Source organism: Schistocerca cancellata, chromosome 4 (assembly GCF_023864275.1).
Source record: "Schistocerca cancellata isolate TAMUIC-IGC-003103 chromosome 4, iqSchCanc2.1, whole genome shotgun sequence".
NCBI lineage: Eukaryota > Metazoa > Arthropoda > Insecta > Orthoptera > Acrididae > Schistocerca > Schistocerca cancellata.
This window is the reverse complement of record NC_064629.1, coordinates 806,990,444-807,017,664: the sequence shown is the minus strand read 5'-3', so window position 1 is coordinate 807,017,664 and position 27,221 is coordinate 806,990,444. Positions and strand designations below refer to the sequence as shown.

Genomic DNA, 27,221 nt, shown 5'->3' with positions numbered 1-27,221 from the left:
GCTACCCTGTTTCCGAGACGAAAAACATGCTGGATAAAATAATAGTTAATGCATGATTACGTAAATCTGTTTTTGTATTTTTGAGCGGAATCATACGCATCAGCCGGCCGCGGTGGTCTAGCGGTTCTAGGCGCTCAGTCCGGAGCCGCGCGACTGCTACGGTCGCAGGTTCGAATCCTGCCTCGGGCATGGATGTGTGTGATGCCCTTAGATTAGTTAGTTAAAGTAGTTCTAAGTTCTATGGGGAGCAAAATAACTGATGATGGTCGAAGTAGAGAGGACATAAAATGTAGACTGGCAATGGCAAGGAAAGCCTTTCTGAAGAAGAGAAATTTGTTAACATCGAGTATAGATTTAAGTGTCAGGAAGTCATTTCTGAAAGTATTTGTATGGAGTGTAGCCATGTATGGAAGTGAAACATGGACGGTAAATAGTTTGGACAAGAAGAGAATAGAAGCTTTTGAAATGTGGTGCTACAGAAGACTGCTGAAGATTAGATGGGTAGATCACATAACTAATGAGGAAGTATTGAATAGGATTGGGGAGAAGAGAAGTTTGTGGCACAACTTGACCAGAAGAAGGGATCGGTTGGTAGGACATGTTCTGAGGCATCAAGGGATCACCAATTTAGTATTGGAAGGCAGTGTGGAGGGTAAAAATCGTAGGGGGAGACCATGAGATGAATACACTAAGCAGATTCAGAAGGATGTAGGTTGCAGTAGGTACTGGGAGATGAAGAAGCTTGCACAGGATAGAGTAGCATGGAGAGCTGCATCAAACCAGTCTCAGGACTGAAGACAACAACAACAACAAGTTCTATGGGACTGATGACCATAGATGTTAAGTCCCATAGTGCTCAGAGCCATTTGAACCATTTTCATACGCATCATATTATGAAAAATAGTACAACAGGTTATTCTAAATCAAATTTCCTTCGAAGAGTAGTAGCAACACTGTGATGCGACTATTACGCAACATTTCGTCTTATAACATTTTCATGTTTTATTGATGCTATCTCTTTTGACCCACCGTCTAGTATATTAAAGTGGGCTGTAATACACTCCTGGAAATGGAAAAAAGAACACATTGACACCGGTGTATCAGAACCACCATACTTGCTCCGGACACTGCGAGAGGGCTGTACAAGCAATGATCACACGCACGGCACAGCGGACACACCAGGAACCGCGGTGTTGGTCGTCGAATGGCGCTAGCTGCGCAGCATTTGTGCACCGCCGCCGTCAGTGTCAGCCAGTTTGCCGTGGCATACGGAGCTCCATCGCAGTCTTTAACACTGGTAGCATGCCGCGACAGCGTGGACGTGAACCGTATGTGCACTTGACGGACTTTGAGCAAGGGCGTATAGTGGGCATGCGGGAGGCCGGGTGGACGTACCGCCGAATTGCTCAACACGTGGGGCGTGAGGTCTCCACAGTACATCGATGTTGTCGCCAGTGGTCGGCGGAAGGTGCACGTGCCCGTCGACCTGGGACCGGACCGCAGCGACGCACGGATGCACGCCAAGACCGTAGGATCCTACGCAGTGCCGTAGGGGACCGCACCGCCACGTCCCAGCAAATTAGGGACACTGTTGCTCCTGGGGTATCGGCGAGGACCATTCGCAACCGTCTCCATGAAGCTGGGCTACGGTCCCGCACACCGTTAGGCCGTCTTCCGCTCACGCCCCAACATCGTGCAGCCCGCCTCCAGTGGTGTCGCGACAGGCGTGAATGGAGGGACGAATGGAGACGTGTCGTCTTCAGCGATGAGAGTCGCTTCTGCCTTGGTGCCAATGATGGTCGTATGCGTGTTTGGCGCCGTGCAGGTGAGCGCCACAATCAGGACTGCATACGACCGAGGCACACAGGGCCAACACCCGGCATCATGGTGTGGGGAGCGATCTCCTACACTGGCCGTACACCACTGGTGATCGTCGAGGGGACACTGAATAGTGCACGGTACATCCAAACCGTCATCGAACCCATCGTTCTACCATTCCTAGACCGGCAAGGGAACTTGCTGTTCCAACAGGACAATGCACGTCCGCATGTATCCCGTGCCACCCAACGTGCTCTAGAAGGTGTAAGTCAACTACCCTGGCCAGCAAGATCTCCGGATCTGTCCCCCATTGAGCATGTTTGGGACTGGATGAAGCGTCGTCTCACGCGGTCTGCACGTCCAGCACGAACGCTGGTCCAACTGAGGCGCCAGGTGGAAATGACATGGCAAGCCTTTCCACAGGACTACATCCAGCATCTGTACGATCGTCTCCATGGGAGAATAGCAGCCTGCATTGCTGCGAAAGGTGGATATACACTGTACTAGTGCCGACATTGTGCATGCTCTGTTGCCTGTGTCTATGTGCCTGTGGTTCTGTCAGTGTGATCATGTGATGTATCTGACCCCAGGAATGTGTCAATAAAGTTTCCCCTTCCTGGACAATGAATTCACGGTGTTCTTATTTCAATTTCCAGGAGTGTATATCGCATTTGAATACAATATTAGCTTAAAAAATGTAACCAATAACCAGACTTAATATAGAATATTATGCAGGGTGGTCCATTGATCGTGACCGGGCCAAATATCTCACGAAATAAGCGTCAAACGAAAAAACTACAAAGAACGAAACTTGAAGGTGGAAACCAGATGGCGTTATGGTTGGCCCGCTAGATGGCGCTGCCATAGGTCAAACGGATATCAACTGCGTTTTTTAAAATAGGAACCCCCATTTTGTATTACATATTCGTGTAGTACGTAAAGAAATATGAATGTTTTAGTTGGACCAGTTTTTTCGCTTTGTGATAGATGGCGCTGTAATAGTCACTAACATATGGCTCACAATTTTAGACGAACAGTTGGTAACAGGTACGTTTTTTTAAATTAAAATACAGAACGTAGGTACGTTTGAACATTTTATTTCGGTTGTTCCAATGTGATACATGTACCTTTATGAACTTATCATTTCTGAGAACGCATGCTGTTACAGCGTGATTACCTGTAAATACCACATTAATGCAATAAATGTTCAAAATGATGTCCGTCGACCTCAATGCATTTGGCAATACGTGTAACATTCCTCTCAACAGCGAGTAGTTCGCCTTCCGTAATGTTCGCACATGCATTGACAATGCGCTGGCGTATGTTGTCAGGCGTTGTCGGTGGATCACGATAGCAAATATCCTTCAACTTTCCCCACAGAAAGAAATCCGGGGACGTCAGATCCGGTGAACGTGCGGGCCATGGTGTGGAGCTTCGACGACCAATCCACCTGTCATGAAATATGCTACTCAATACCGCTTCAACCGCACGCGAGCTATGTGCCGAACATCCATCATGTTGGAAGTACATCGCCATTCTCTCATGCAGTGAAACATCTTGTAGTAACATCGGTAGAACATTACGTAGGAAATCAGCATACATTGCTCTATTTAGATTGCCATCGATAAAGAGGGGTCCAGTTATCCTTCCTTCCATAACGCCGCACCATACATTAACCCGCAGAGATCGCTGATGTTCCACTTGTCGCAGCCATCGTGGATTTTCCGTTGCCCAATAGTGCATATTATGCCAGTTTACGTTACCGCTGTTGATGAATGACGCTTCGTCGCTAAATGGAACACGTGCAAAAAATCTGTCATCATCCCGTAATTTCTCTTGTGCCAAGTGGCAGAACTGTACACGACGTTCAAAGTCGTCGCCATGCAATTCCTGGTTCAAAAATGGTTCAAATGGCTCTGAGCACTATGGAACTCAACATCTTAGGTCATAAGTCCCCTAGAACTTAGAACTACTTAAACCTAACTAACCTAAGGACATCACACACACCCATGCCCGAGGCAGGATTCGATCCTGCGACCGCAGCAGTCCCGCGGTTCCGGACTGCAGCGCCAGAACCGCACGGCCGCAATTCCTGGTGCATAGAAATATGGTACGGGTGCAATCGTAGTTGATGTAGTATTCTCAACACCGACGTTTTTGAGATTCCCGATTCTCGCGCAATTTGTCTGCTACTGACTTGCGGATTAGCCGTGACAACAGCTAAAACACCTACTTGGGCATCATCATTTGTTGCAGGTCGTGGTTGACGTATCACATGTGGCTGAACACTTCCTGTTTCCTTAAATAACGTAACTATCCGGCAAACGGTCCGGACACTTGGATGATGTTGTCCAGGAAATCGAGCAGCATACATAGCACACGCCCGTTGGGCATTTTGATCACAATAGCCATACATCAACACGATATTGGTAAACGGTCCATTTTAACACGGGTAATGTATCACGAAGCAAATACCGTCCACACTGTCGGAATGTTACGTGATACCACGTACTTATACGTTTGTGACTATTACAGCGCCATATATAACAAAGCGAAAAAGTGGTCCAACTAAAACATTCATATTTCTTTACGTACTACACGAATATGTAATAAAAAATGTGGGTTCCTATTTAAAAAAAACGCAGTTGATATCCGTTTGACCTATGGCAGCGCCATCTAGCGGGCCAACCATAGCGCCATCTGGTTTTCCCCTTCAAGCTAGTCGAGTTTCGTTCTTTGTAGTTTTTTCGTTTGACGCTTATTTCGTGAGATATTTGGCCCTGTCACTATCAATGGACCGCCCTGTACAGCTTCGTAAATACCTCCCGAACTAAATACAACTAGAAGAACAAAAAATACTGGTGGAATACTCCTCAATGATAACATAAAACAATAATAATATTAGCCAATCATCACCACTGCAATCAAATAGAGAGAAATCCTCAAAGAATGAGCTGAAATAGTTGACCTCCAAATTTCCTACCGAAAAAACTCAATTCTTGCGCTAAAAACTCGACAGGCAAAAATTGTGCGCAAACTGTGATCAAATCGAGAGAATCCTGTACTTATAGTGCCTAGGCGAGATCCTTGAACACACTGAAGGAAAAATAAATAACACAGAGAAATTATTAATAGAGTAAATAAATTTCCTGTATGAATTCGCGATAATTGTGAATATTTTGTGAATAAAACCGCCTAGATTGTTTAATAGTGTCTTTATTTATGACGTCGTTTCGGCTACTGCCATCATAAGATTTGTAATTAAGAATGCAAGAACATAAAAAACAAGAGGCCTTTGTTATACATTATTAGCTCCAAAAGGTGAAAAAATAAAAAGTTAAAAAATTTGACAATGTTCACTCACCAAAACTTAAAACTTGTAACACAAGGTACAGTGTTAATGTCAATAAAGCCTAGACGCAGTAGGGGCGTTCACTGTCAACTTAGCTCAAAAATGTTTTCTAAAGATGTAAGTTCTAGTTGAATATCCCCACACTAGTGCCAGATGTCGGTTAGAACTTACATCTTTCTAACAATTTTTTGAGCCAAGTTGACAGCTGACGCAGCGATTAGGTATAGCTTTTATTGATACCGACACCGAACCTTATTTTACAACTTCTAAGCTTGGTGAATTAACGTTGTAGGATTTTGTAACTTTTTAATTTTTCATCTTTTATCGTTCGATAATGTATAATAAACGCCTCTCGTTCTCTATGTTCCTATAAAATTAATTACAGATCTGATAATGGCACTGGCCGAAACTACGTTATAAATAAGGACATATATTAACCAATGTAGACGGTTTTATTCACAAAACAGAGAATTCACCTACAGGAGCTAAGCAGTGTGTGCGGAAGAACTCATGACATGTACAACAAAAAATGTCTTTCCAGAGTCACAAAAATCAGGCATTACAACACAGTTATCAAGTTAGAAGCCCTGTATAACAGCGAAATTTTCGTACTTCACATAAAATGTAATATAGGAAACTTTCTGAAAGTGAAACAAAAAATTATGAGAAAGATACTCGGCCCAAATAAAACGGAAGATGGATGCACAGAAAAACCCTGGAAAGCAAGAGAAAAATTGTCCAACAGACACCCAAAAAAAGACTACTAATAAAATTTTAACATACACTAATCTACTGAAAATTATACCCTGGGTACAAGAAGTCAAAACAGATCTAGAAAGAGCCCAGAAAATTTTCCGTAAGGTTTGTACAGAAACTCGTAGAGACAAAAAATCGATCGATGGGAAGTTTAGTCAGAGAGCGAAAGTACGATAAACACAGGAAAAATTGAGTCGTAAAGCTTCATGCGATGCAGTGGGACCCAGTCGTACGTGATAAAAAATATTAATAATAGGACCAAATAAGCAAATAAATATGCCAAAGAGAAGCTACTCATGATAGAGGCAAAGGCACGCCTCCAGATAGCTACGAGAAGACCTTTTACGTGGAAAACTGGCTGCAAAAAGCACGGAGGTTCAACTAAAGATGGAATATGGAAGATTTGAAAGATGTCCTCCTTCAAATACCTTGGAGAAGCTGTACAGCCATTAGTGTTGGGCAGTATCGAAAAATTAGGAAGAGGCATCAAATTTCAGAACACACTCAGAATTACGAGAAACAACTGTGCCAACAGACCAGTAGCGTGCAAGGCCAAATAACGATATTATTACACGTTTTCTTGCTGGAATCACTAAATCCATCAGAGACCATAGCTATTGGAGGACACTACAGTTGCTGAAGTAAAAAACCAGGAGAGGAAAATTGTTCGGAAAATATTTATCCGCACAGAAGGCAATGGAATTTGGACGGAGTGGAGAACATCTGACCACTACACGCTGACAGATTTCACAATTTTCAAATTCTATGGCTATATTTATAGCGTCTACAAGAATGGATTCACCAAGTGAATAACGTTATTGATGCAAAGGTGAAAATGACCTGGTTACAAACACCAGAGAAAATTTACAAGACATACACATCATAGAAGATGTCATAATGAATCGTTCAACCTTTGTATCACTAATAAGGAAGCACAGCTTCACGGAAAACTTTAAAAACAAGACTGGCAAGATATTGTCAGAAGGATGGAGAAAAAAATATAGTGAATCCATGAAGAGTTTTTGGGGAGCTAAGAAAGCAAAATCTCTCCAGCTATCAAGTTTAAATGCGGTCGTTAAGTGGATAAAGAAGAACTGCAAGTAAATTAATTCCAGAAAATTTTAAGCAGTATTTTGTTTTAAAATCAGTGTGTATCCCACTGGCTTAGTCAGTGTCTTCGAATAACGTTAAGTCTCTCAGGAGCCAGATGGAACCTACAACTACTGCAAGGATTTTTTACTAGAACTTTCACCCCAACCAGTCTAATCTCTCTCCTGCGAGCACATTGCCCATTAAGTTATAAACTACGTAAATAACATTAATCATTACAACTACATTAGCAATTAACAGATATACAGATTTTATAATGTTACAACAAATTACTCTGCGCTATTACTTGACAGAAAATTTTTTAAAGTTGTATACAAAGAGTGTTGATATTTGTCATGAGAAGTGCGACAGAGATCGAAATAAGACGATAAATGAATGAAAAACCACCTCTGTGAATTGGAGCGGATCAGTTTTCAAGAACCTTTCTTTAAATTGGAATTATAAGGACTGGTTGATTTCATGACTCTTAATAAAGGACACTAAGTAAGACATACTGTAAATATTAAACTCTTTTTATTATCTTTGTATGATCTTCATCAGTGGATGCATATTCCTTTACAGACTATATTCCGCAAATTTTCCTTTAACATTTCTACACTTCGCATAACTAACATTCTCACACTGTAAACATATTTATCAAACAAAACATCATAGAATATGTTATACAAGAATATGCTTGGTAACAATATTGTTTTATGTTAACAGTGGTCTTCTGCTGGCGTTCATGTATTTCAAAATGGACAAGAAACAGGAGGTGTCAGAAGTCCCAGTTTGCACCAGGTTCAAATCGTCTTTTCTGCGCTTCATCGGTATATTCTCGTACCGATTCCTTAGGTATGTTACCGTACAGTTATCTATGCGAGTTCCTCATTATATACAACTTTCAGACTAAAATCATACTTTTTGCAATATGGTTGACGTATTGTATTAAAATGATAGTTCACTGTGCCTTTTGTTTTAATGTTGTCCATTGTAACAATAATAATTGTAGCGGAAGCTTATAGGAAAGCACGTTTGAGAGCAGATTTATGATTCGCGGCCGTGAATACAAAAGCCAAACTAAATCACAATCATGACAGTTTTTACTGTTGCATAGGAATCTTAATACCAGGATCTAGTTACGACTGTACTTTTGCAGTTCCAGTGAACGTATATGGAAAATAAATTATGTTTATGGACAGTAAAAATGTTGTAACATGAAATTCGTTGGCGAGATGCAGATAAGGAAAGCTATCATGTTTAGATGTTTTGCTAGAATCTAAACCGGGTGGCGGGTTCGACCACTTTGTTTACTGCAAGCTGACGCAAACTGACTTATAACTCAGCGTACATAGCTTCCACCACCCAGACCAGAACAGAGCGGTTTTAAATTTGAAGATACACAGAGCTGTTTCTGACAAAGATCACTTGCAAACAGATAAACCACTGAAGTACGTATTCCTAAAGAGCGGTCATGGTGATCGGGTTATTAAACTATCTCTCTCCAAAAAATGGAAACTCAGACACGTTTAAGAGCAAGAAGTGATCCACCTATGGCTTCTTCCTTTCTGTGAAAGTATGCCTAGCAAAATATGTAGTGTCGTTGGCATGATATGGCATAATCAGCGGTTGCTGAGTACAGTCTTACTAATAAATATAGTGTCCCACGAGGAATGGTCAATATTCATTGATATGACAGGAAGGCTCATTTGAAGCAAAAACTTCAAATGAACACATGCCCGAGAAAGAACGCATTTAATGTCCATTTGTTTTTGGCCTAGTAGCGCGCATGTCTGGGCCTTTCCCACTCAGCCCCTTTGACGTTTTATTAGAAGAGCGAATAACGGGAAAGAATTACTCGTATTTTTTGGAAAATTCGTTTGTTGAACACCTTGAGAACGTTCCTTTGGCCACGCGAACTGCAATGCTGTTCCAAAATGGCGGAGCCAGTCTGCATTTTACGACATGCGAGGGAGCAACTCAACCACACTTATCCTAATCGCTGGATTAGTAGTGGTGGTATAATTACCTGGCCTCCAAGATCGCCAGACCTTACGCCATTAAATTTTTCTTTATGGGGTGAGTGAAGTCTGAGTTGTACAAACGGAAGGTGGAATACGAAGAACTGCTTGGTTCCTCATTAGCGAACGTGCAGAGGCACCTGGACAAGCAGCTCAACATTTTCTCTCAAGAGTGCACAGATGCACTGAAGTTGATGGTGGGATATTTGAATACCTATTGTGAGCTGTGCAGTGGCTGTGACGTGTGCGATAATGTGTGGAGGTGAAAGTATTAAAAATTCGTACTTTTCAATCGATACTTTGTGAAAGGCATATTGTAATGTTAACTAATTGTTTTACATTACTGGCCATTAAAATTGCTACACCAAGAAGAAATGCAGATGATAAACGGGTATTCATTGGACAAATATACACTCCTGGAAATGGAAAAAAGAACACATTGACACCGGTGTGTCAGACCCACCATACTTGCTCCGGACACTGCGAGAGGGCTGTACAAGCAATGATCACACGCACGGCACAGCGGACACACCAGGAACCGCGGTGTTGGCCGTCGAATGGCGCTAGCTGCGCAGCATTTGTGCACCGTCGCCGTCAGTGTCAGCCAGTTTGCCGTGGCATACGGAGCTCCATCGCAGTCTTTAACACTGGTAGCATGCCGCGACAGCGTGGACGTGAACCGTATGTGCAGTTGACGGACTTTGAGCAAGGGCGTATAGTGGGCATGCGGGAGGCCGGGTGGACGTACCGCCGAATTGCTCAACACGTGGGGCGTGAGGTCTCCACAGTACATCGATGTTGTCGCCAGTGGTTGGCGGAAGGTGCACGTGCCCGTCGGCCTGGGACCGGACCGCAGCGACGCACGGATGCACGCCAAGACCGTAGGATCCTACGCAGTGCCGTAGGGGACCGCACCGCCACTTCCCAGCAAATTAGGGACACTGTTGCTCCTGGGGTATCGGCGAGGACCATTCGCAACCGTCTCCATGAAGCTGGGCTACGGTCCCGCACACCGTTAGGCCGTCTTCCGCTCACGCCCCAACATCGTGCAGCCCGCCTCCAGTGGTGTCGCGACAGGCGTGAATGGAGGGACGAATGGAGACGTGTCGTCTTCAGCGATGAGAGTCGCTTCTGCCTTGGTGCCAATGATGGTCGTATGCGTGTTTGGCGCCGTGCAGGTGAGCGCCACAATCAGGACTGCATACGACCGAGGCACACAGGGCCAACACCCAGCATCAAGGTGTGGGGAGCGATCTCCTACACTGGCCGTACACCACTGGTGATCGTCGAGGGGACACTGAACAGTGCACGGTACATCCTAACCGTCATCGAACCCATCGTTCTACCATTCCTAGACCGGCAAGGGAACTTGCTGTTCCAACAGGACAATGCACGTCCGCATGTATCCCGTGCCACCCAACGTGCTCTAGAAGGTGTAAGTCAACTACCCTGGCCAGCAAGATCTCCGGATCTGTCCCCCATTGAGCATGTTTGGGACTGGATGAAGCGTCGTCTCACGCGGTCTGCACGTCCAGCACAAACGCTGGTCCAACTGAGGCGCCAGGTGGAAATGGCATGGCAAGCCGTTCCACAGGACTACATCCAGCATCTCTACGATCGTCTCCATGGGAGAATAGCAGCCTGCATTGCTGCGAAAGGTGGATATACACTGTACTAGTGCCGACATTGTGCATGCTCTGTTGCCTGTGTCTATGTGCCTGTGGTTCTGTCAGTGTGATCATGTGATGTATCTGACCCCAGGAATGTGTCAATTAAGTTTCCCCTTCCTGGGACAATGAATTCACGGTGTTCTTATTTCAATTTCCAGGAGTGTATTATACTAGAACTGACATGTGATTACATTTTCACGCAATTTGGGTGCATAGATCCTGAGAAATCAGTACCCAGAACAACTACCTCTTGCCGTAATAACGGCCTTGATACGCCTGGGTATTGAGTCAAACAGAGCTTGGATGGCGTGTGCAGGTACAGCTGCCCATGCAACTTCAACACGATACCACAGCTCATCAAGAGTAGTGACTGGCGTATTGTGACGAACCAGTTGCTCGGCCACCATTGACCAGGGCAGCAGTCGAACATTTTATGTATCCAGAAATGCCCGGACAGGACCAGCAACATGCGGTCGTGCATTATCCCGCTGAAATGTAGGGTTTCGCAGGGATCGAAAGAAGGATAGAGCCACAGGTCTAACACACCTGAAATGTAACGTCCACTGTCCAAAGTGCCGTCAATGCGAACAAAAGGTGACCGAGACGTGTAACCAATGGCACCCCATACCATCACGCCGGGTGATACGCCAGTATGGCGATGACGAATACACGCTTCCAATGTGCGTTCACCGCGATGTCGCCAAACACGGATGCGACTATCATGATGCTGTAAACAGAACCTAGATTCATCCGGAAAAATGACGTTTTGCTATTCGTGCACCCAGGTTCATCGTTGTGTACACCATCGCAGGCCCTCCTGTCTGTGATGCAGCGTCAAGGGTAACCGCAGCCATGGTCCCCGAGCTGATAGTCCATGCTGTTGCAAACGTCGTCGAACTGTTCGTGCAGATGGTTGTTGTCTTGCAAATGTCCCCATCTGTTGACTCAGGGATCGAGACGTGGCTGGACGATCCGTTACAGCCATGCGGATAAGATGCCTGTCATCTCCACTGCTAGTGATACGAGGCCATTGGGATCCAGCACGGCATTCCGTATAATCTCCTGAACCCACCGATTCCATATTCTGCTAACAGTCATTGGATGTCGACCAAAGCGAGCAACAATGTCGCTATACGATAAACCGCAATCGCGATAGGCTACAATCCGACCTTTATCAAAGTCGGAAACGTGATGGTACGCATTTCTCCTCCTTAAACGAGGTATCACAACAACGTTTCACCAGGTAACGCCGGTCAACTGCTGTTTGTGTATGAGAAATCGGTTGGAAACTTTCCTCATGTCAGCACGTTGTAGGTGTCGCCACCGGCGCCAACGTTGTGTGGAGGCTCTGAAAAGCTTATCATCTTCTTCCTGTCGGTTAAATTTCGCGTCTGTAGCACGTCTTCGTGCGGTAGCAATTTTAATGGCCAGTAGTGCATATGTGTAAATGTGTAGACCTGAAAACATAGAAAATAAATAGCAATGTACATTAAATGCGTTCTATCTCGTAAATCATTCGGGAGAGGGAGTATGTCCATATGAAGTTTTTTGCTTCAAGTAATCGTTCCTGTTAATTCCTTGAAAATTAGTCGTTACCCCTGGGGCTTCCTATATAAAATTGTGTTTGACTAAACCAAAATCTTGTCCAACTCACTAATCTTCTGAAACTCTTTCATCTCAGAGGCCATAGAGACCAGAATGTGCAGAAACAACTTTCACTGGCAATGAGGCTATAATCTTGGTGGTTCACGGAAGCGGGCTTTCGACGCTGGGATGTTAGAAAACATTGAGGATACCTAGAATATTTTATACTCGTCATATAATTTGATCATAGTGCTACGTTAACACTACGTCGGAAGGCTTTTTTATGTAAGTTGTTTTAAGAGTAGGGATCGAAAGCAAAAGGAAAAATTGTTCAAGTACTTTTAATCTGGAAGTTAAGGAAAATGATATGAGAATTATACAATGCACTTCTTCACAACCGGTACTGGCGTCCTTGAAGATGTTAGTTCTATGGGCATTAGGCCGTGGTCCAGAGCGTATTTCTCTGCCTACCGTTTCGTATCCTTATGCAGCAGACATCATCAGAGGCTATAGCGACTCAGAAAGCAGATAAAATCTAAGTGGATGCAGCCTCTGGTGGTGTTTCCAGCTCTGGAAGACGAAACGTTACCAGGAGAAATACAGTACGACTTGGACCCTGGCCTAACGCCCAATAAACGAAAATCTTCAACGACGCATGGCGAATTATGATAGAGCTTCTGTGATGATGGCTTGGGAGCAGTGCGTGCCATAAATGAAGGGAGGTGTTGCTGCAGGTTGACACCACCGTACCTTTTGGTGCTGTGCTTGGCCTACCTCGTGACTATCTGGTTCGCACACAACTCCGTCATGGACCCGCCAACCCAGGACCACCTCAACTGTCCCAAGTACTGGTGGCGGAACCTGCTCTACATCAACACGCTGTTCCCCGTGAATAATATGGTCAGTACTATCCACATATTAAAGGATTATTATAAATAACTGAAGCGATTTCACAGATTGTTGTAGGTATATTATTTGACATATTGTCAAATGGTTCAAATGGCTCTAAGCACTATGGGACTTAATATCTGAGGTCACCAGTCCCCTAGACTTAGAAGTACTTAAACCTATATATTAAAGGATTATCATAAATAACTGAAGCGATTTCACAGATTGTTGTAGGTATATTATTTGACATATTGTCAAATGGTTCAAATGGCTCTAAACACAATGGGACTTAATATCTGAGGTCACCAGTCCCCTAGACTTAGAAGTACTTAAACCTAACTAACCTAAGGACATCATACACATCCATGTCCGAGGCAGGATTCGAACCTGCGACCGTAACAGCAGCGCGGTTCCGGACTGAATCGCCTAGAACCGCTCGGCCACAGCGGCCGGCTGACATACTGTCCCACGGCTTTGCACGTACACACTAAAATTGAAAAAAGAATTTTTGACATATTACAAGTACATCTACATCTACATGGATACTCTGCAAATCACATTTAAGTGACTGGCAAGGGTTCATCGAACCACCTTCACAATTCTCCATTATTCCAATCTCGTATAGCGCGGAAAGAATAAACACCTATATCTGTCCGTACGAGCTCTGATTTCCCTTATTTTATGGTGGTGATCATTCCTGCCTATGTAGGTCGGTGTCAACAAAATATTTTCGCATTTGAAGGAGAAAGTTGGTGATTGGTATTTCATGAGAAGATTCCGTCGCAACGAAAAACGCCTTTATTTTAACGATTTCCAGCCCAAAACCTGTATCATTTCTGTGCTGCCTTTCTTTGAACTTTTTCCATGTACTCCGTCAGTCCTACCTGGTAAGGATCCCACACCGCGCAGCAGTATTCTAAAAGAGGACGAACAAGCGTAGTGTAGGCGGTCTCCTTAGTAGGTCCGTTACATTTTCTAAGTGTTCTGCCAATAAAACGCAGTCTGTGGTTAGCCTTCCCCACAACATTTTATATATTTTCCTTCCAATTTAAGTTGTTCGTAATTATCATACCTAGGTATTTAGTTGAATTTACGGCCTTTAGATTTGACTGATATATCGTGTAACCGAAGTTTAACGAGTTCCTTTTAGCACTCATGTGGATGGCCTCACAATTTTCGTTATTCAGGATCAGCTGCCACTTTTCGCACCATTCAGATATTTTTTCTAAGTCGTTTTGCAGTTTGTTTTGATCTTCTGATGACTTTATTAATCGATAAACGACAGCGTCATCTGCAAACAACCGAAGACGGCTGCTCAGATTGTCTCCCAAATCGTTTATATAGATACGGAACAGCAAAGGGCCTATAACACTACCTTGGGGAACGCCAGAAATCACTTCTGTTTTACTCGATGACTTTCCCCGCCAATCTATTCAAAAGCACTTCTGATGCGAGCTCGCAGTTCTGGTAGGTTTGTTTGTCAAGTGAGGCGTAAATACTGAATCTTTCATACACAAAAACGTTACGTTTGGTTAGGTCGGGAGAGCGTAGAGGTCACGACAAGACTTTCTGATCATCAGCTCCACCACGGCCGATCTATCTGTTTCTCAATTTCCCGTTCAAGAACTCACTGAGTGGAGTTAGCAGTTGGCGTATTTTAGTTGAACTACGTTGTGAAGTGTTCTTCTACTGTTTCATCGAACGAGGTGACGCAATGGTTACCACACTGGACTCGCATTCTGGAGGACGACGGTCCAAACCCGCGTCCGGCCATCTTGATTTAGGTTTTCCGTGATTTGCCTAAATCGCTTCAGGCAAACTGCGGGATGGTTCCTTTGAAAGGGCACGGCGAATTTCTTTCCCCATCCTTCCCTAATCCGAGCTTGTGCTCCGTCTCTAATGACCTCGTCGTCGACGGGACGTTAAACACCAATCTATTCCTTCTCCTCCTCCTTGCACCATTACGGCAAACAGATGTGAGTGCATTTCAGACACAACGTTCCCTTTATCGGCGCCTGTCGCCAGCTTGCCGAACTACTGACTTCTGCGCTCTTACGTTAGAAATCTGAAGTGTAGCTGCAACAATACAAAATTTCTGAGTTTTTCTATATGAGCGTTGAGTTCTGTGATTTAATGTAGCAACAGTGAATTTATGAAATCGCTTCAGTCATTTATAATAACCTCGTAGTCTCCAATTATCTGCAGGATATTGTAGCTCTGCTTAATTTCAGAGCTTGTAAGGAAAAGTTGGAGAAAATCTCCATTTTATGCAGGATAAAATTCATTTACTTCCTTTCGTTTATCCATACATGTTTCAGCACTTTATCTGCTAGCTTCAGTGTTTTCTCATTAATTCAATTATTCTGTCTTGTATAACGTCATCTGTTGTTTTCTGCTGGTAATTTCATATGTAACATCCTCTATACTACTGCTAATATACAACTAGCACTAAAATTACAACACGAGGGAGCATAGGTTATAACGAAATTTTCTTTATTGTTAGGACTTGGGATATAGGTGGTGAGAAATTTATATACTGAGTTGCCTCCTCTGACAGCAACAGTGATTCTAACTCCGCCTTGTAGTGAGTTGAACAGAGCTTGGCTATCAGATACGGATACATTGTTCCGTGCTACTTGGGCTCTGTGCCAGAATTCTTCATTCGAAGAGGCTGTCTCTCGGCAAGCCATAACCAGATGTTTTCATTGGATGAGAGACCTGGAGAGCATGAAGTCCACGGCAACAGTCGAACACCCTCTCTATTGAGATAGGTCAGGACTATTATGGTGACGACGAACGAGTCGTCGTCAATCTTGACTGGTGGCCAAGGCTAAATAGAAACATAGAAATCACAGCAGGTTTGTCAGTAACGTCGATAAGGTGCTGGCTGCATGGTCTGGATTTGCAACGACTAAAAAAATTAGAAGTCGTTGGTAAAAAATAATATTGTACTTACCTGGTTGTACAGGATTCTTCTTGGCTGCATACATATAATTATAAATAAATAGCTATTGAGGCCTCGCTTAGGTCATAAGTTACTAAGCGCCTTGTTAGAGGTTGCTTACTATCAGCTGAAGGCTATGCTACTATACTACTTGACGTCCCGAGCAAGAATGGACGAGAGCTTGCTAGAACCTTGATACAAGCCGCGGAGCGGCGCTAGTCGCGACTCGCGGGTCCAACGATACTAATACGGACCGCGGTCGATAACTGCAACCCTAACAAGTGGGGTATCCAACGTTGATACCACAAGGATAGCACGGTAAATATGTAGTCTTGCGTAATCTTGTTGTAGGATAACATCTGAGAGACTTCGAAGATAGAGCACAGCCACCAAACATAACACATCTTGAATGCAATGGCTGCTGTCCAAACTACCTCCTATGCGCACTAACGATGATCGTGTTGTGCACCAATTGCACTCCAGACTGTAAAGCCAGCTGCTGGGCCTCCGTGACGATGGCGAACGTAATCTGGCAACGTTCGTTCTCCTCGGAGTTTCCACACGTAGATACGTCCATTGTCAAGTTGTACTACGAGGTGCATTCAAGTTCTAAGGCCTCCGATTTTTTTTCTAAATAACTACTCACCCGAAATCGATGAAACTGGCGTTACTTCTCGACGTAATCGCCCTGCAGACGTACACATTTTTCACAACGCTGACGCCATGATTCCATGGCAGCGGCGAAGGCTTCTTTAGGAGTCTGTTTTGATCACTGGAAAATCGCTGAGGCAATAGCAGCACGGCTGGTGAATGTGCGGCCACGGAGAGTGTCTTTCATTGTTGGAAAAAGCCAAAAGTCACTAGGAGCCAGGTCAGGTGAGTAGGGAGCATGAGGAATCACTTCAAAGTTGTTATCACGAAGAAACTGTTGCGTAACGTTAGCTCGATGTGTGGGTGCGTTGTCTTGGTGAAACAGCACACGCGCAGCCCTTCCCGGACGTTTTTGTTGCAGTGCAGGAAGGAATTTGTTCTTCAAAACGTTTTCGGAGGATGCACCTGTTACCGTAGTGCCCTTTGGAACGCAATGGGTAAGGATTACGCCCTCACTGTCCCAGAACATGGACACCATCATTTTTTCAGCACTGGCGGTTACCCGAAATTTTTTTGGTGGCGGTGAATCTGTGTGCTTCCATTGAGCTGACTGGCGCTTTGTTTCTGGATTGAAACATGGCATCCACGTCTCATCCATTGTCACAATCGATGAAAAGAAAGTCCCATTCGTGCTGTCGTTGCGCGTAAACATTGCTCGGTAACATGCCACACGGGCAGCCGTGTGGTCGTCCGTCAGCATTCGTGGCACCCACCTGGATGACACTTTTCGCATTTTCAGGTCGTCATGCAGGATTGTGTGCACAGAACCCACAGAAATGCCAACTCTGGAGGCGATCTGTTCAACAGTCATTCGGCGATCCCCCAAAACAATTCTCTCCACTTTCTCGATCATGTCGTCAGACCGGCTTGTGCGAGCCCAAGGTTGTTTTGGTTTGTTGTCACACGATGTTCTGCCTTCATTAAACTGTCGCACCCACGAACGCACTTTCCACACATCCATAACTCCACTACCACATGTCTCCTTCAACTGTCGATGAATTTCAATTGGTTTCACACCACGCAAATTCAGAAAACGAATGATTGCACGCTGTTCAAGTAAGGAAAACGTCGCCATTTTAAGTATTTAAAACAGTTCTCATTCTCGCCGCTGGCGGTTAAATTCCATCTGCCGTATGGTACTGCCATCTCTGGGACGTATTGACAATGATCGCGGCCTCATTTTAAAACAATGCGCATGTTTCTATCTCTTTCCAGTCCGGAGAAAAAAAATCGGAGGCCTTAGAACTTGAATGCTCCTCGTAGAACCTGACCTCGTCTCAAAAGGCAACTGCAGAGTGAAAGGTCCATTGCGGAAACGATATCCTAGGCTGGGGCTAAGCCATTTCTCCACAACCTCTTCCAGTAGTGCTAGTCCAGCTTTTGTGTAGTATGGAAGGTAGGAGAGAGGTACTGGCGGAAGTAAAACTAGTGGGCGGGTCGTAGTTCTGCCTGCATAGAATATGAGGCTCATCTAGTTGTGAATTAACGTTGAATATCGTCAACTATAAGAAATTGTAAAATAAATAAAGTTTACTACTTCTTTCAAGTATGGCGGTAGAAGGTTTTATTCCAATGTCTTAATATGTTCTGTGTACTTTAGAAATATACACCATTATATGACTGTTAATGTGCAGTGCATGATATGGAGTTGGTACCTGGCGAACGACACGCAGTTCTACGCCCTGGGAATGATCCTGCTGCTTGTGTCTTCAGTGTAAGTCACCTTTAGCGCTTTAACGAATTAATTTTTTCCATTTCGTGTTTTCCTTTTCTCAATGCTAGTTTAGTACTTTAATATAAAGGGTGATCCAGCTGCTCTTACCGTTGTCGTTTTATGTAACCTGCAATCTTCTACTTGGCCTTCGACAATTACGCGGGAGATTTTAATATTCTGTCGTTAGCTACGCGCAAACTATTAGTCCCAAAGATAAAATGGGCAGGATCTTTTTGTAGGAAATTTATTGCACCTAAATGTTGTACTAGGATACGTTTTCGCTGGTGGCCACGGTTTTCGAGTTATTCAAGAAAAACTTTCAAAAGTGACCTTAAAACGCACCTCCACCGCCACACTCATCCGTCTCCAGACAGGATTTCTAATATGCTCTACGTGGCACTCTCTCCTACCACTGCACAAAAATTTCGGACTACGAGAACTATTCCCGATATTCAACCGTTTTTGGTCTCTATTAATTGGGTTATTACGTCACCAGCATAGTCGGCTATTTCGTTAACATGATTAATTTAAACGTGCCCATAAGGTTAATAATAGATAAACAGCTGCTGAAAACGTTACGCTAAAACTAATTACATTGACAATTCGATCCAAATGTAACCCTTACAAGCACAGTAGTTTCGTATTCAGAAGGCTTGACCAGAACAACGACGTAATTATTTATTTTATGCTGCTAAAATTCGCAAAATTGTTAGGTAAAATTTACATAAATGTCAATGTCATAATTTTTAAGTGGTCAACTAAGCCGATGGCGTAACAAGGATTGTCGATGAAGACCAAAGAAGGTCGAATGTGAGAAGTAATTCGTGCAGCAGCAAATTTTTGTACAGTGGTAGGAGGGAGTGCCACGAACAATATACTAGAAACCTTGACCGGTGGGGCCACAGTGTGGGAGTGAGGGTGCATTTGAAGGTCACTTATGCACTTTTTTCTTGAATAGCTCAAAAACTACAGCCTCTAGCGAAAACGTGCCCCAGTACAAAATTTTACATTAAATTTCCTATGAGAAAGTCCCGTTCATTTTTTCTGTAGGACTAAGAGTTTCAAATGGTTCAAATGGCTCTGAGCTCTGTGGGACTTAACATCTGAGGTCATCAGTCCCCTAGAACTACTTAAACCTAACTAACCTAAGGACATCACACACAACCATGCCCGAGGCAGGATTCGAACCTGCGACCGTAGTGGTCGCGCGGTTACAGGCTGAAGCCCCTAGAACTGCTCGGCCACACCGGCCGGCGGCTAAGAGTTTCGCGTAGCGAGTAATGGCATATGAAAGCCTTGTGGGTGGTTTCGAGAGTATATGAAAAAAATGTGCGAGGTTTTTGAAGGCCAGAAGGCGGGTCACATAAATCGACATCGGTAGGGGCATTTGAATCACCTGTAACTGTATAATACCCAGAAACCTTCTTGTCTTCCTGGTTACAAAGAACTAGTGACCACTTTCTTTAATATTCTAAGACAAGTGGAGGAAAACTGAATTTCTATTGATGTCATCTTCACATTCTCATGTGACGCACAACCATAATTTTCTGAAAAGTAACAAGTGTTTTAGTGTCAACATTAATCTGGCAAACCTGCTGCCTATTTGTCAGATAAGCTTATTATTTACGTTCTTTATTTTGTCGAAACACGGCAGTGGCTTTTCTGTTCAAATGTTCAAATGTGTGTGAATTCCTAAGGCAACAAACTGCTTAGGTCATCAGCCCCTAGACTTACACACCAGTTAAAATAACTTAAACTAACTTATGCTAAGAACAACACACACACCCATGCCCGAGGGAGGACTTGAACCTCCGGCGGGAGAGGCCGCGCAGTCCGTGACATGACGCCTCAAACCTCACGGCCATTCCGAGCGGCGGCATTTCTGTATCTGAATGATTCATTTTGAGTGTATACTTGTGTTGTTTAACCGAAAGATACTAACCACATCATCAATCACATCTTGCTCCCTATAATTGAAACACACATACTATCCTTAGTGAAATTATGAAAAGTCATGTATATCAATGAGAATTCATTAATTACGAAATTTCCAATCATTTTATCGCCCTTGGACATAAAATGCGTTACTGTATATAAAAGCTATCTGTCAGGCATCAGGAATTTAGGAAAAGGTCATTAAGTAGACGGCCGAAATTTGTAGTTACATAATCTTATGAGTAATATAATTTTCAATAAATAAGTCATAATATTGGTACGTCTCACGAGCAAGAACGCAGCGGGCATTAGGGTGCACACAGAAAGAAAGCGGGTTACCTACGTAGGGGAACCCAGCGCGAGGTGGCTTTAGCCAGCACGGAAGATATTCCCTTGTTATCTAATGAGACAGCACACAGCGGCATCTGGGTGGCAGCGCCGATCGACGTGCCCTCGCGCCTGCTGGCGAGCCGGAATGAATGAGACATTCTTTGCCTCCTTTCGGCGCACCAGTTGGCGCTGCGCTTCATGGTGAAGTGCCCAAAATTTCGATATTCTCATTGAAGTAAGACGCTGCGCCAAATTCAAAAAAGTTTTCAATGAAATACAGGGTGATTCAAAAAGAATACCACAGCTTTAGGAATTTAAAACTCTGCAACGACAAAAGGCAGAGCTAAGCACTATCTGTCGGCGAATTAAGGGAGCTATAAAGTTTCATTTAGTTGTACATTTGTTCGCTTGAGGCGCTGCTGACTAGGCGTCAGCGTCAGTTGATGCTAAGATGGCGACCGCTCAACAGAAAGCTTTTTGTGTTACTGAGTACGGCAGAAGTGAATCGACGACAGTTGTTCAGCGTGCATTTCGAACGAAGTATGGTGTTAAACCTCCTGATAGTTGGTGTATTAAACGTTGGTATAAACAGTTTACAGAGAATGGGTGTTTGTGCAAAGGGAAAAGTTCTGGACGGCCGAGAACGAGTGATGAAAATGTAGCACGCATCCAGCAAGCATTTGTTCGCAGCCCAGGAAAATCGACTCGCAGAGCTAGCAGAGAGCTACAATTTCCACAATCAACTGTATGGAGAGTCCTACGAAAAAGGTTAGCTATGAAACCTTATCGTCTGAAATTGGTTCAAGCACTGTCTGCAGCTGATAAGATTAAAAGAATCGATTTCTGTGATTTTATCCTTGCTCAAATGGAAACAGATGAATCTTTCGTTTCAAAGATTGTGTTTAGTGATGAAGCAACTTTCCACACTAACGGGAAAGTCAACCGTCACAATGTCTGTATATGGGGCACTGAGAATCCGCGGGAAACAACTCAGTATGAACGTGACTCGCCTAAGGATAACGTTTTCTGTGCCATTTCAGCCAATAAAGTTTTTGGTCCCTTTTTCTTCGAAGGTGCTACTGTAACTGGACTACAGTATCTGGAGATGTTAGAGAATTGGCTGTTCCCTCAGCTCGAACAAGAAGCACAACAATTCATATTTCAGCAGGATGGAGCGCCACCACATTGGCACTTATCTGTCCGTAACTACCTGAACGTCAACTACCCGAGGCGATGGATCGGCCGCCAGGCAGCCCGTGACAGAGCACTTCATCACTGGCCTCCAAGAAGCCCTGCGATTTTTCTTATGGGGGTATGTTAAGGATATGGTGTTTCGTCCACCTCTCCCAGCCACCATTGATGATTTGAAACGAGAAATAACAGCAGCTATCCAAACTGTTACACCTGATATGCTACCGAGAGTGTGGAACGAGTTGGAGTATCGGGTTGATATTGCTCGAGTGTCTGGAGGGGGCCATATTGAACATCTCTGAACTTGTTTTTGAGTGAAAAAAACCTTTTTAAATACTCTTTGTAATGATGTATAACAGAAAGTTATATTATGTTTCTTTCATTAAATACACATTTTGAAAGTTGTGGTATTCTTTTTGAATCACTCTGTATATGGGTCACTATGATTTTGAGTTTGGTGCATATTACACCATATGTTGCTGTGAACGAAATTTGGGTAAGATATTGAATTTTTATTAGGACTTGGGAGGAGGTCTCTGTCTGTCTCCAATCTCGAGAAAATGGAATTTATGTAGCCCGTACACTTCCGATTGCCCGCGCCCGAGAATGTAATATTCAAAAAATGGTTCAAATGGCTCTGAGCACTGCAGGACTTAACAGTTGAGGTCATCAGTCCCCTAGAACTTAGAACTACTTAAACTTAACTAACCTAAGGACATCACACACATCCATGCCCGAGGCAGGATTCGAACCTGTGACCGTAGCGGTCGCTCGGTTCCACGCTGAAGCGCCTAGAACCTCTCGGCCAAACCCGCAGGCTGAAATATACATAACATACCTCCTAAGCCATTCAAGATATCAATATGAGATTTTGGTATGTCATACCACGCAAAGAGGAGAGAATTTTGCTATATGGCTAACAAATGGAACTTTCATACCTACGGCAATATAGCAGAACCTATGGCTTTTATTTTAATTTTTCAGTCAACAACTGTAATTTTTTTTAGCAGTTTCGACAGCTATTGAAAAGCGAATTTGCTGGTATGAAAAAAAAATCATCAAAATTTCTTATATTACAGCAAACCGACACAATGAGGTTTACCGTAAGATACTGACCGATTTGGTCGCCTATTGCTTGTTTAATAAGACACTCTGTTTCAAGATTCTGTCGCAATAGCTATTGCAAGAATAGTTTGCGCAATTTGTACTCTGTTTTTGCAAAAAGAATTAAACCTGTCAACAAGAGAAATGTAGTCGTTCCTCATAACTGATGAAGCTTCTCCATAGGAGAAACTGTTAACAATTGAGAAACAAATAAATCGCCAATTCTGTTGAGGTTTTGGTGGAATCCTGTAACTTGCCGTATTTGTAATAGTGAACGTCTGGAATGATGACTTAAAAACTCCGTCCGAACAGGCTTTGGTGCGCAGTGGTACCGACCGACCGCCGTGTCATCCTCAGTCCACAGGCATAACAGGATGCGGATATGGAGGGCCATGCGTTCAGCACACAGCTCTCCCAGTTGTTGTCAGTTTTCGTGACTCGAGGAATGGAGACTTAGCAAAGGACTTTCTCCCTGTTGCTCATCTGAGAAATATGAAATTAATTCGCGGTATTTAGTGTACCATATTTCTGTTCCTATCCCCATTCAGAGTGAATTGGTGAACTTCTCCACGATATTTATCTTTTAATGTATTAAAGATATGTCACCTATACCTATGATCTATTTTAACGTTAATGAGTAGTCCCAATAAGTTAATAAATTAATTTGATTATCGTGTTGTTGTAACATTCTTATCCGCAGACACACAGGCACGAAGTTTGTTATATATTACTAATAGAACAATAATGCATTATTTTCTGTAGAGTAGAACAGACCCAATAAAACCCTTTCGTAACTCTGAAGCCGTGAAGACTTGCAGAACCTTGCCAATTATTCGTGAAAGGCAATATCACTGATGCATTAAAAATATTAGTAGTAAGAAGATTCACTCCCTAACGCTGTACAGGGATAGGAACAGATAGATAGTATGGTATTTGCTGTACGTTTTCATATGTCAAATATTATTGAGGCGTAGAAACGAAATCCTTTGGTAAATTTCAATTCCAGCTGTTCACTATTAAAGAATTGGCTATTCATTTTCATCTCAGTTATTAACTTTTTTAAATAAAAATTGCCACTCATGACCCTTTTCGGAAAGAGAGAAGGTTAACAAGTCGCGCCACAATGAATCGTTCCTTTTGTTACAATTTCAGAGTCATCTGGTAACCCAACGTCTTTTTAATAATTAACAGGAGATACTGAAACTTAGCAACTGATTCTTCCTGTATCTTACACTTCCTTAAACAGTGCTTTATTAAGAGAGGAACTGAGGAAAAATCAGGCATTCTCGATATGAAAATAAACATCTAATTTCTTCACTTAGCAAATGTCGTTTCACCAGCTACCGATGGCCCTAAAAATTACATTGTTTCAAAATTAATGAACTGCTTGAGACTACTCGTTGACGTTAAAATAAACTATAAATACGTATAATCTATCTTAAACACATTAAAAATAATTATGATGGGGAAGTTCACCACTTCACTCTGAATGGGGATATGAACAATTCCTGTGAATTATTTTCATATTTCTCAGATGAACAACAGGGAGAAAATCCTTTGGTAAGTTTCCATTTCAATCATTCACTGTTAAAAATACGCTGGATTACAGAATGCTGCCAAAACTGCTGCAAAATTGGCGATTTGTTTTTGTCTGAATCGCTAACAATTCATCATACGAAGAAGTTTCATCAGTTATGAGGAACGGCTACATTTCTCTTGTTGACAGTTTCATTTTCCTTTTCTTTCTTTTTTGTAAGAACACTGAATAAATTGCACAAACTCACCTTGCAGTAGCTCTCGTCTTATTAAACAAGCAGTCTTATTAAACAAGCAAGCAAGTAAACCTCACTGCGTCATTTATTGTAATATAAGAAATTTTGCGTTTTTATTTTTCATTCCAGCAAATTCGTTTTTCAGTAGCTGTCGAAGACAGCCAAAAAAATTACAATCCTACATAGAAAAAATAAAATAAAAATCATAAGTTCTGCTATTTCGTTGCAGATAAGAAACTTCTGTGTGTGAACCATACAGCAAAATACTCTGCTTTTTGCGTGGTATCACTTGCCAAAGTCTCTTATCAGTATATCGTACGGTTTAGGAGATACGAAGTATGTTATGAATATTTCATTCACGGGCAGGGTCGATAGGAAGTGCATATGCTACATAAATTCCATTTTCTCGAGATTGGAGACAGACAGAGGCCTCCTCCCAAGTCTAAAGAAAAATTCAATATCGTAGCTAAATTTCATTCTGAGCAATATATGGTGTATGCACCACCAAACGCAGAATCGTAGTGATCCATATTTTTCATTGCAAACTTTTCAGAGTTTCAGGCAACGACTTACTCAAATGATAATGTTGATGTTTGGTTTGTGGGGCGCTCAACAGCGTGCTCATCAGTGCCCGAACAAAGTCCCAATTTTTACTGAGTCCTAGTTTTACACAGTCCAATGTAGCCACTGTCACGAATGATGATGATGATGATGATGATGATGAAATGATGGGGACAACAAAAACAACCAGTCTCTGAGCAGAGAAAATCCCAAATCCGGCCGGGAATCAAACCTGGGACCCGATGATCCAGCGGCAGTAACGCTAGCCACTACGAGCTGCGGACTTTACCCAAAGGAGAATATCACAATAAGTATGAATAATAGCGAGATGATGGGCACATCACCATGAAGATGACATATAAAGCTGTGCGTAACGCAAAAAATCAAATTTTTGGGGTCAATAGTTTCTGTAAAATCGCGTGAGAAAGACTACAGAGATAACGGTGCGCGCTTGGCGTTCTACCATAACGGCAAAGCTGCACCACGACCAGCAGGCTAGCGTCCTTCGTCCGCACTCGTATGTGGGTGTAGCTGCGCTGGACAGCACGCCGAGTCGGCACACAAGCTAATTCGCTTTCTGTTTTTACTCTTAGTCGCGCTACGGGATTCGCCTGTGAGCTACCCAGCAGTTGTCTGAATTCCTCGCATGAAACTTCCACGCATGCCTTCATCACGGAATTTCATTACATACGAGTTTGCAGAAGTATTCTAGCAACACCCACCGAATCCAACAAGAGTTTCTGCCGATTTATTATACACTCCAAACAATAAACAACGACTGAAAACATTCCCTTATAACGCAGACGCACACCCATAGGTCTCGTGTTGCAGCGATGTTTTGTCTCATTTGTGTTTAGGTTCAAATGGTTCAAATGGCTCTGAGCACTATGGGACTTAGCATCTGTGGTCATCAGTCCCCTAGAACTTAGAACTACTTAAATCTAACTAACCTAAGGACATCACACACATCCATGCCCGAGGTAGCACACTGGACTCGCATTCGGGAGGACGACGGTTCAATCCCGTCTCCGGCCATCCTGATTTAGGTTTTCCGTGATTTCCCTAAATCGTTTCAGGCAAATGCCGGGATGATTCCTTTGAAAGGGCACGGCCGATTTCCTTCCCAATCCTTCCTTCAACCGAGCTTGCTCTCCGTCTCTAATGACCTCGTTGTCGACGGGACGTTAAACACTAACCACCATGCCCGAGGCAGGATTCGAACCTGCGACCGTAGCGGTCACGCGGTTCCAGACTGAAGCGCCTAGAACCGCACGGCCACACAGGCCGGCATTTGTGTTTAGGATCCTCTCTTTTGTTTTACACTCAATGACTTTCGATCAATGTCCACATTACGGGCGTAATACAAGTCCTGTCTCACTTCCGGTAAACGTATATTTATTTAATTCGTGAGAGTGAATTGTTGATATGAATATCAGCCAGCTGCACTGCTCTTTAAATGGTTTTCATTTTATAAATCACTGACGATGAGCCCACTCGGCATATTGCGCCGCGCGGGGTAGCCTCGCGGTCTAGGGCGCCTTGTCAAAATCCCCCCGTCGGAGGTTCGATTCCTCCCTTAGGCATGGGTGTGTGTGTTGTCCTTAGCGCAAGTTAGTTTAAGTTAGAGTAAGTAGTGCGTAAGCCTAGTGACCGATGACCTCAGCAGTTTGGTCCCATAGGAACTTACGACAAATTTCCAAATTTTCCGGTATATTGCCATCATCAGGTGCTCTGTAAATACGTAAGTAAGTGACGGTATTAATATAATGGTCTGTAACTATGATCAGAAAAGTTATAATACATTCGTTCGGTATTTTCACCTTACAGTTAATATCGTTGAT

At 43.3% G+C, this 27,221-nt stretch overlaps 1 protein-coding gene across 1 annotated transcript in view; it reads left to right on the top strand.

Annotated features, from left to right (window-relative positions):
* The window catches only part of LOC126184443 (nose resistant to fluoxetine protein 6-like), a 223,761-nt gene that overhangs the window by 139,695 nt on the left and 56,845 nt on the right, over nucleotides 1-27,221 (top strand). The window contains exons 9-11 of the mRNA XM_049926833.1: nucleotides 7,742-7,870; nucleotides 13,025-13,190; nucleotides 18,408-18,487. Of these exons, the coding sequence (XP_049782790.1) occupies nucleotides 7,742-7,870; nucleotides 13,025-13,190; nucleotides 18,408-18,487 (375 nt within the window). The remainder of the gene's footprint in view (nucleotides 1-7,741; nucleotides 7,871-13,024; nucleotides 13,191-18,407; nucleotides 18,488-27,221) is intronic.